Here is an 11,414-nt window from a genome sequence, read left to right as displayed (position 1 = left end):
TTCCTACAGATGGACTCGTAGAAAGAAGTCCCCCCGAGAGATGTCCCCGTCCTCTGTATTCCCAGGACTGTCCAGAGGAGAAGCTCCCAGAGAACCATCAGGTAGATGGAGCTGAGCCCTATACACATCTATATAGGGGGGCCCTGCAGTCATAGATGGGGTCATAGATGGGGTCATAGATGGTGGGGGTCTCTTATGTGGATCTGTTAGATTTCCCACCTGTCTGCTGTATTGTCCTGAATTATTACAGATGACAAATCAAGGGGAAGATCTGACTGATATTAAAGTGGAGGATGAAGAAGAGTGGATGATGGGCGATCCCCCGTGTAAGAGTGAGGTGGAGGAGGACAGTCCAGTCCATGTGACCACAGGTATGTAATCATGAATGGAGGAAGGGAATTGGAAGGTTTCTTCAGGTGAGGCTCCACCTTAGAGCTCCAGTAAAGTAACACACTCTGTGTTATGTGCAGGAGCGGAGGGAGCTGTGACTGCACATAGACATCCTCTCCAAGCTCTTCTCTCCGTCCTTTCATGGTCCAGGCTGGACACTCTGCTTAGCATCAGGTTTTGGGGCGCACCTGCTGCACTAATGGCAGAGCCTTAGAAAACCCAGTTTAACCACATACTGTACGCTCCAAAATCCATGCTGATAGGGGGCCACCTGTGACACTTGTCTTCCAGTTCTATTTGGGTAAATGGCATTCTGACACTGTCCCTGCCAACGCTGCATGGTAACCGATCACAGGCCCCCAGTTTAAATGCGGAGCGCTAACCTCATAGCTGCCGCAATCTCTGTTGAATGCAGTATACGAGGGGTTAATTGACCGGTTTTGGCGTGATCGTCTTTATCCATCATCATGGTCGGGTACCTGCTGTATTTGCACAGCCAGCCCCCACCGCATATGGATCGGGCTCAGCACAACAGCTGGCTCCATACAATTCCCAGTTAACCACCTCCCGACCGCTGTACGCACATATGCGTCCGGGAGGTGGTTGATTCATTCCTCCTGGACGCATATACGCGTCCTCTCGCGAGACGCGAGATTTCCTGTGAACGCGCGCACACAGGAACGGAAGGTAAGCGAGTGGATCTCCAGCCTGCCAGCGGCGATCGCTCGCTAGCAGGCTGGAGATGCGATTTTTTTTTTAACCCCTAACAGGTATATTAGACGCTGTTTTGATAACAGCGTCTAATATACCTGGTCCTCTGGTGTCCCTTTTGTTTGGATCGACCACCAGAGGACACAGGCAGCTCAGTAAAGTACCAGAAAACACCACTACACTACACCCCCCCCCCCCCCCGTCACTTATTAACCCTTTATGAACCACTGATCACCCCTGATCACCCCATATAGACTCCCCGATCACCCCCCTGTCATTGATCACCCCCCTGTAAGGCTCCATTCAGAGGTCCGTATGATTTTTACGGATCCACTGATACATGGATCGGATCCGCAAAACACATGCGGACCTCTGAATGGAGCCTTACAGGGGGGTGATCAATGACAGAGGGGTGATCACCCATATAGACTCCCTGATCACCTCCGTCATTGATCACCCCCCTGTAAGGCTCCATTCAGACGTCCGTATGATTTTTACGGATCCACTGATACATGGATCGGATCCGCAAAACACATGCGGACCTCTGAATGGAGCCTTACAGGGGGGTGATCAATGACAGAGGGGTGATCACCCATATAGACTCCCTGATCACCTCCGTCATTGATCACCCCCCTGTAAGGCTCCATTCAGACGTCCGTATGATTTTTACGGATCCACTGATACATGGATCGGATCCGCAAAACACATGCGGACCTCTGAATGGAGCCTTACAGGGGGGTGATCAATGACAGAGGGGTGATCACCCATATAGACTCCCTGATCACCTCCGTCATTGATCACCCCCCTGTAAGGCTCCATTCAGACGTCCGTATGATTTTTACGGATCCACTGATACATGGATCGGATCCGCAAAACACATGCGGACCTCTGAATGGAGCCTTACAGGGGGGTGATCAATGACAGAGGGGTGATCACCCATATAGACTCCCTGATCACCTCCGTCATTGATCACCCCCCTGTAAGGCTCCATTCAGACGTCCGTATGATTTTTACGGATCCACTGATACATGGATCGGATCCGCAAAACACATGCGGACGTCTGAATGGAGCCTTACAGGGGGGTGATCAATGACAAGGGGGTGATCACGCATATAGACTTCCTGATCACTTCCCTGTCATTGATCACCCCCCTGTCAGGCTCCATTCAGAGGTCCGCATGTGTTTTGCGGATCCGATCCATGCATCAGTGGATCCGTAAAAATCATACGGACGTCTGAATGGAGCCTTACAGGGGGGTGATCAATGACAGGGGGGTGATCACCTCATATACACTCCCTGATCACCCCCTTGTCATTGATCACCCCCCTGTTATTGATCACCCCCCTGTTATTGATCACCCCCCTGTTATTGATCACCCCCCTGTAAGGCTCCATTCAGACATTTTTTTGGGCCCAAGTTAGCGGAAATTTTTTGTTTGTTTTTGTTTTTTCTTACAAAGTCTCATATTCCACTAACTTGTGTCAAAAAATAAAATCTCACATGAACTCGCCATACCCCTCACGGAATCCAAATGCGTAACATTTTTTAGACATTTATATTCCAGACTTCTTCTCACGCTTTAGGGCCCCTAAAATGCCAGGGCAGTGTAAATACCCCACATGTGACCCCATTTCGGAAAGAAGACACCCCAAGGTATTCCGTGAGGGGCATATTGAGTCCATGAAAGATTGACATTTTTGTCCCAAGTTAGCGGAAAGTGAGACTTTGTGAGAAAATACCAAAAAAAAAAATTTCCGCTAACTTGTGCCAAAAAAAATAAAAATTCTAGGAACTCGCCATGCCCCTCACGGAATACCTTGGGGTGTCTTCTTTCCAAAGTGGGGTCTTTTGTGGGGTATTTATACTGCCCTGGCTTTTTAGGGGCCCGAAAGTGTGAGAAGAAGTCTGGGATCCAAATGTCTAAAAATGCCCTCCTAAAAGGAATTTGGGCCGCTTTGCGCATCTAGGCTGCAAAAAAGTGTGACACATCTGGTATCGCCGTACTCAGGAGAAGTTGGGGAATGTGTTTTGGGGTGTCATTTTACATATACCCAATGCTGGGTGAGATAAATATCTTGGTCAAATGCCAACTTTGTATAAAAAAATGGGAAAAGTTGTCTTTTGCCAAGATATTTATCTCACCCAGCATGGGTATATGTAAAATGACACCCCAAAACACATTCCCCAACTTCTCCTGAGTACGGCGATACCAGATGTGTGACACTTTTTTGCAGCCAAGGTGGGCAAAGGGGCACATATTCCAAAGTGCACCTTTCGGATTTTGCAGGCCATTTTTTACACATTTTGATTGCAAAGTACTTCTCACACATATGGGCCCCTAGAATGCCAGGGCAGTATAACTACGCCACAAGTGACCCCATTTTGGAAAGAAGACACCCCAAGGTATTCCGTGAGGGGCATGGCGAGTTCCTAGAATTTTTTATTTTTTGTCGCAAGTTAGTGGAATATGAGACTTTGTAAGGAAAAAAAAATAAATAAAAAAAATCATAATTTTCCACTAACTTGTGACAAAAAATTAAAAATTCTAGGAACTCGCCATTCCCCTCACGGAATACCTTGGGGTGTCTTCTTTCCAAAATGGGGTCACTTGTGGGGTAGTTATACTGCCCTGGCATTCTAGGGGCCCAAATGTGTGAGAAGTACTTTGCAATCAAAATGTGTAAAAAATGGCCTGCAAAATCCGAAAGGTGCACTTTGGAATATGTGCCTCTTTGCCCACCTTGGCTGCAAAAAAGTGTCACACATGTGGTATCGCCGTACTCAGGAGAAGTTGGGGAATGTGTTTTGGGGTGTCATTTTACATATACCCATGCTGGGTGAGAGAAATATCTTGGTCAAATGCCAACTTTGTATAAAAAAAATGGGAAAAGTTGTCTTTTGCCAAGATATTTCTCTCACCCAGCATGGGTATATGTAAAATGACACCCCAAAACACATTCCCCAACTTCTCCTGAGTACGGCGATACCAGATGTGTGACACTTTTTTGCAGCCAAGGTGGGCAAAGGGGCACATATTCCAAAGTGCATCTTTCGGATTTCGTAGGCCATTTTTTACACATTTTGATTGCAAAGTACTTCTCACACATTTGGGCCCCTAAATTGCCAGGGCAGTATAACTACGCCACAAGTGACCCCATTTTGGAAAGAAGACACCCCAAGGTATTCTGTGAGGGGCATGGCGAGTTCCTAGAATTTTTAATTTTTTTTGTCGCAAGTTAGTGAAATATGAGACTTTGTAAGGAAAAAAAAAATAAAAATAAATCATCATTTTCCGCTAACTTGTGACAAAAAATAAAAAGTTCTATGAACTCACTATGCCCATCAGCGAATACCTTAGGGTGTCTACTTTCCGAAATGGGGTCATTTGTGGGGGTTTTCTACTGTTTGGGCATTGTAGAACCTCAGGAAACATGACAGGTGCTCAGAAAGTCAGAGCTGCTTCAAAAAGCGGAAATTCACATTTTTGTACCATAGTGTGTAAACGCTATAACTTTTACCCAAACCATTTTTTTTTTTGCCCAAACATTTTTTTTTATCAAAGACATGTAGAACAATAAATTTGGCGAAAAATTTATATATGGATGTCGTTTTTTTTGCAAAATTTTACAGCTGAAAGTGAAAAATGTCATTTTTTTGCAAAAAAATCGTTACATTTTGATTAATAACAAAAAAAGTAAAAATGTCAGCAGCAATAAAATACCACCAAATGAAAGCTCTATTAGTGAGAAGAAAAGGAGGTAAAATTCATTTGGGTGGTAAGTTGCATGACCGAGCGATAAACGGTGAAAGGAGTGTAGTGCCGAAGTGTAAAAAGTGCTCTGGTCATGAAGGGGGTTTCAGCTAGCGGGGTTGAAGTGGTTAAGAAGATTTCAATGTGACTTTTAAGATTTTTATATTGAAAGGTAAAAACAACCTTCCAGATCCATGATTAGTAGGAGGCTCCTATGTCCCCTATGACATTTCAGTGATGATTACCTACACCCAGACACCACATCATTAGGACCACATTTATCGTACTTGTTCCCCTTAGAACTAGAAACCTTTCTTACAGATTCTGATTGACCTCATTCTGTCTATTCCTCTACATATTAAAGATGTCAATAAACCTGGGATCTGATGACTGTGCGGCCATTACACTATACAGACCGCTTTGTCATCTCCATGACTCCAACCGGAGATGTGCACCAAGCCTCATGTCAGTATCATGTTACCGGTAGACTTTGGCCAAGATCACATTGTGAATGGTTTAGATTTGAGAACTGAATGTGTTTGCAGAGGAGAAGGCTGATTACCAAACAAGACTGTTGCGCTTATCAGATTTAGAGTTTATTACACCTGGGTGTAATAGAAGTGATCGCTGAGTGTAGATCAGCATTATGGACTTTTATCATTCATTGTAATGTGTTATACGAAGCTCTGTAAGGCCGGAGCAATTTATGCATTTTTTTTGAGCCAAAGCGAGGACTGGATTCATAAGGAATGGGAAATATAAAGGAAGAAGGACTTCTGCTTCTCCTTCCTACTGATCCACTGTATGGGTGTTTCCAGCCTGATAACGTTATAACTTTATCTTCTTTGTTGTTGGAATAAGAATTCATGACATTTTATTTTAAATTCTTACAGGAAATCCAAGTAAGACCGCTCATAGAAACTTCATGTTATCACTAGATGGTAAAGTAGAAGATGAAGATATCGGGCAGCGCTCTTCACAAGAAAACATCCTTACCTTTAACGTATATCCAGGAATTTACAGTACAGATCTATCACATAATTCCCCTAATCATGAGGAACCTTCTCCTGACCAATCAGAGATTGTTACCACAATTATCGGGCAGGAAGGAGATAAAAGGTTTCAGTGTGGAGAATGTGGGAAACAGTTTGCACACAGCTCAGGTCTTTGCAGACACAGAAGAAGTCACACAGAAGAGAGGCCGTATTCTTGTTCAGAATGTGGGCAGTGTTTTCTAAAGACATCAGATCTGGTTAGACATGAGAGAAGTCACACAGGAGAGAGGCTATTTTCATGTTCGGAATGTGGGAAATGTTTTACCAATAAAGCGGCTTTAGTTAAGCATGCGAGAATTCACACAGGAGAGAAGCCGTTCTCATGTTCAGAATGTGGTAAATGCTTTACAAATAAATCGGCTCTTGTTAACCATGAGAGAATTCACAAAGGAGAGAAGCCGTATTCATGTTCAGAATGTGAGAAATGTTTCACAGAAAAATCTAATCTCCTTACACATCAGAGAATGCACAGAGGAGAGAAACCATATCCATGTTCAATATGTGGGAAATGCTTTACAGGTAAATCAAATCTTAATCGGCATGAGAAAATGCACACAGAGAAGCAGTATTCATGTTCAGAATGTGGGAAATGTTTCAAAGAAAAGTCAAGTCTCCTAAACCATGAAATAACTCACGTAGGGGTAAAGTCATATTCATGTTCAGAATGTGGAAAATATTTTACAGTTAAATCAAATCTTATTATACATAAAAGAATTCACACAGGAGAGAAGCCATATTCATGTTCAGAATGTGGAAAGTGTTTCACAGTAATATCAAATCTCCTTACACATCAGAGAAGTCACACAGGAGAGAAGCCATATTCATGCTCAGAATGTGGGAAATGCTTTATAAATAAATCTAATCTTATTGTACATGAGAGAAGGCACACAGGAGAAAAACCATATTCATGTTCACTATGTGTGAAATGCTTTACAAATAAATCAGCTCTTATTAAACATGAGAGAAGTCACACAGGAGAGAAGCCGTATTCGTGTTCAGAATGTGAGAAATGTTTTACAAGTAAATCAGATCTTATTAAACATGAGAGAATTCACACAGGAGAGAAGCCGTATTCTTGCTCACAATGTGAGAAATGTTTTGCTAATAAATCAAACCTTATTCAACATGTGAGAATTCACACAGGGGACAAGCCGTATTCATGTTCAGAATGTGGGAAATGTTTTGCAAATAAATCAAATCTTACACAACATGAGAGAATTCATACGGGAGATAAATAATTCTGATGCTTCGCACAATGGAAATTAGATTTTAAAATTCCATCAGAGAATTCACACAGAGAAGAAACCATATTCTTGTTCACAAGTTTTGGAAATGCTAAACAACCAATAAGAGGGAATGTTTTTGGGTGGAATCAGCCTGTATCTACAAACGCCCAAAATATATTTAATAGAGGTCATCTGACTGGGACCCATGGAGAAAAAGCATTGTGGATATGAACAAGGGCCTTGTTTACCGGGGAAGGACACGTAGACTTTTATGTAACATATGTGGACATCAATATTTGATCTTCATTCGTACAGTATGGGGAGATAGAACAAGGCAAAAAAAAAAAAATGGAATTTCTGATCATTTGTAAAATATTAATAAAATCCTTGGTCTGTTATTTCCTTCTGTCTGTTATTATTTATTTAGAAGCGCCCGAGAACACTCTACAAGCCTCTGTAGAATACCTGATACTGGCCCTTTGTCACAAACACCATCCAGTAGGTATTTATTATAAGGCCTCATTCACACTTGTGTATTTTGATCAGTATCTGTGAGAGAAAGCTAGAACGTTCTCCAGAACATGGAAGACGTGTAAATCTGTCGGTTCCGCGGGTCTCTGGTTATGTTCTCCTCCCAGTTTTGTCTTCCAAACAGATTCAAAATACACAAGTGTGAATAAGGTTGTACCATCTACTGCTCTCTTATATGGGTTTTCTAACAGATGGTCTTATATCCGCACACAATATCTGAGACAGTGATAGGATAAAATATGTGTGAGCCAAACCCATGGTGGATCTGCCTCTAGGACCAGAAATGCAGCTAAATGAAAATAGCACTGGCCATTATAGCCATTTTCCTACGGATTTTAACTGAGAACACAGCTAAAAGGCTCTTGAAATAAGTACCATGCTACTTCTCAAGAACATTCAGGAACAGCTTTCACTGAAATTAGCAGGAAGCTGTTGGTGCCTTGAATGCAGATTCTGCAGAAGACTATAGAATTTATGGTGGATCCTATGAGAACACTCTCCCAAAGCAGAACATGGTTTCCAGTCATGAACAGCTTTTCTGGTTAAATGTCTTTCATTTTTGCAGAACATGTCTTCTGCTCCAGTGGGCAAATAATTGTTCCAGAAGTCCTGTCCTTTGCTGTTGAGTTCACGGACAAGTTGTAGTCCTGCCTTGTGATTTTTCGCTAGGATATGCCCCCATTGTCTGATAGGACAAGAAGAACGGAGCGGGGAGAGCTGTGGCTGGAGGACCCCAGGTGGGTCCGTCCACCACCAAGCGCTGCTCCCATACAAGTGAATGGGAGCTCAACGCTCACGCACTGCCCCTTTCCCCTTTCATATTTATGGGGCAGACGGAAAAAAACAAGGCATCGCTCGGCTATTTTCGGTGGCCCAATTGAAATGAATAGAGGGCGGCTGCGCAGTGTGCCCTCCGTTCATTTCCCTGCTCCGTTCTTGTAGGTGCTGGTCCCAGAGGTGGGACCCACACCTATCAGACAATGGGGGCATATCCTAGCGATATGCCCCCATTGTCTGTGATGGGAATACCCTTTTTAAGCTAGTTTCACACTAGTGCTAGAGGGCTAGGGAACAGCCGTCCAGATCTCTCTGTGTTCCAGCATTGCTGGAAGTTAGTGAGTCTCCGTCCGGCCCCATTAACTTTAATGGGGACTGGCAAGAGATCTGGCCACAACCAGAGAATCGGCCGGAAAAAACCCCGTAGAGGTCGGATCTCTGCTGATTCGCATGATAGTTAACGGGGCCGGAAGGAGACTTACCAATTTCAAGTAATTGCAGAACGCAGGGAGATCTAGTCGGATGTTCCTTGCCGGAACAGCCGGCTGGATCTCAAGCACTAGTATAAAACTAGCTTCAGATAACACTTTTTGGAATTTCCGTATGTAGTTTTAACCCTTTCCAGTGCCGTACTAATATGTAACAGCGGGAAGGCAGATCACACTCAGTGATGCAATAGTACGACCCTGCTTATCAGGTGTCATTTTCCATTGCTCTGTGATAGGACCCTCACAATGTACCCCTAAGGGGCTAATTGCAGTAGTCCCACTTCCCCTATCACTGCAATTGGTTAGCCAGTGACAACTGAACCACTGCAAGGATCAGTCCTGTTAGATGCAGGTGCTTCTGGCTGCATTTGTTCCGAACATCTCACTTGGGTCCAGAGCTGTTTAGATGAGGGCACCATCACAGAGCTACCTTGTTTGGGCCTAAGCTCCCACTTTCCTCCACTGTCCCTTCTAGTTGCCTCCAGACCTTTTTATGAGGTTTATTTGTTGGCTAGATGTTATTGGTTTTGTTAGTGTGAATAGTTGTTTGTTGCAGCTTAGTGAGCTCATTGGTTAGTTTAGTTTTTTGGATAGCGTGAAGGAACTGTTCGAATAAATCGGTTATATACGAAGTGATCTTTCAGGAAATTATTGGGAACAAACTAAGCGCTCCATATAATTGCCTGATCATCAGCGGAGGTGAGGACTGCATTTCCGTTCAGTGATCACCTCTGTAGACAAGTGATTAATACAGCGACCGCCTGTCTCCATAGAAAATCACTGTTCATGTTCTGCAGACGGCTGTTTATACAGCGTGATCTGCTGCATCGGCACAATGAACGATCATCAATGGACAAGCGTTTCTACAAATGTTCATCCCTGATAATTGACCTGATTATCAGTCCGTGTAAAAGGAATCGGGAAAGTCCACATCAAATAATCCAATAAGGTTTCGCAGCACCAAGCAGTCTAGTTACTGTATGTCTAGTTTTAGGAAAGTTCACATGAAGTAATCTCATTAAATGTAGCAGCGGGTAGGGGGGGGGGGGGGGGGGGGCAGACCTGTGAGCTGTGTGCCTGGGAGATTAGTCTGTCTTCCGTGTCCAGGAAAGCTGTGTGCAGGGCGCATGCTATCCTGACAAGAGTGACTCGTGTAGTCAGCCTGATTGTTCATCCATGTCTGATATGTCTTTGGTTATTTTCTGTTTTGACCGTGAACGCCATGCTTCCTGTATGTATCCTGATCTGCATGGGTTCCGGTTTACTCCTTGATCCTGATTCTGTGTCTTTGATCCGGTTTGCTTGTCACCTTGATTCATGTCTGTTTTGTAAACTTCCAGTTCAGGTTGTGTGAACAGGTCCCTGCAGGTCTAACTGCGGGTGCTTGGACTAGGTCCCTGTAAATAGCCAGCATAGGGAACGACCGTCCAAGCAGGTTGGGACAGTGGTACGGTGAGACCAGGTCTGCACTGTTCCCTACCCATATGTCCCATTTGATTCTGATTGTTTGTGTCTTGTACCCTTTGTTTAACCCCTTCACTACTGAGCCACTTTACACCTTAAATCCCAGGCTGATTTTTGCAAATCTGACCAGTGTCACTTTATGTGATAACTTTAAAACACTTTTACTTATCCAGGCCATTCTGAGAATGTTTTCTTGTCACATATTGTACTTAATGACAGTGGTAAAATTGAGTTAAAATTTTGTAATTTTTATTTATAAAAAAATAAAAAATTACCCAAAATTTGGAAAAATTAGCAAATTTCAATTTCTCTACTTTCATAATAGATAGTAATTCCAAAAATAGTTACTACCGTACTTTACATTCCCCATATGTCTACTTCATGTTTGGATCATTGTGAATGCCATTTTATTTTGTGGGGACGTTGGAAAGCTTAGAAGTTTAAAAGCAAATCTTGACATTTTAGAAAATTTTCAAAACTCACTTTTTAAGGACCAGTTTAGGTCTGAAGTCACTTTGTGAGGCTTACATAATAGAAACAACCCAAAAATGACCCCATTTAAGAAACTACACCCCTCAAGGTATTCAAAACTGATTTTACAAACTTTGTTAACCCTTTACGTGTTCCACAAGAATTAATGGAAAATGGAGATTAAATTTCAGAATTTCACTTTTTTGGCAGATTTTCCATTTTAATCCATCTTTTCCCACTAACTAAGCAAGGGTTAACAGCCAAACAAACAGAAACACCCCATATGTGGTCGTAAACTGCTGTACGGGCACACGGCAGGGCGCAGAAGGAAAGGAATGCCATATGGTTTTTGGAAGGCAGATTTCACTGGGATAATTTTAAGATGACATGTCCCCCTAATGCACCCCTAGAGTAGAAACTCAAACATTTTTGGGGAAACTACAGGATAAGGTGGCAGTTTTGTTGGTACTATTTTAGGATACATATGATTTATGGTTACACTTTTTGTGAGGCAAGGTAACAAAAAATAGATGATGTTTTGGCACAGTTT

The 11,414-nt window shown here is 43.0% G+C and overlaps 1 protein-coding gene across 1 annotated transcript; it reads left to right on the top strand.

Moving 5' to 3' along the window:
* The first annotated feature begins 321 nt into the window (after positions 1-321).
* On the top strand, positions 322-7,505 carry LOC122933860 (zinc finger protein OZF-like). The gene is made up of 2 exons (XM_044288941.1): positions 322-371; positions 5,746-7,505. Exon 2 carries the CDS (start codon positions 5,778-5,780, stop codon positions 7,143-7,145), a length of 1,368 nt encoding a protein of 455 aa, XP_044144876.1. The 5' UTR covers positions 322-371; positions 5,746-5,777; the 3' UTR covers positions 7,146-7,505.
* Positions 7,506-11,414: the final 3,909 nt, after the last annotated feature.

Source organism: Bufo gargarizans, chromosome 4 (genome assembly GCF_014858855.1).
Source record: "Bufo gargarizans isolate SCDJY-AF-19 chromosome 4, ASM1485885v1, whole genome shotgun sequence".
NCBI lineage: Eukaryota > Metazoa > Chordata > Amphibia > Anura > Bufonidae > Bufo > Bufo gargarizans.
Note: the sequence above shows the minus strand (reverse complement) of the source record. Positions and strands in the feature narration are given on the sequence as shown.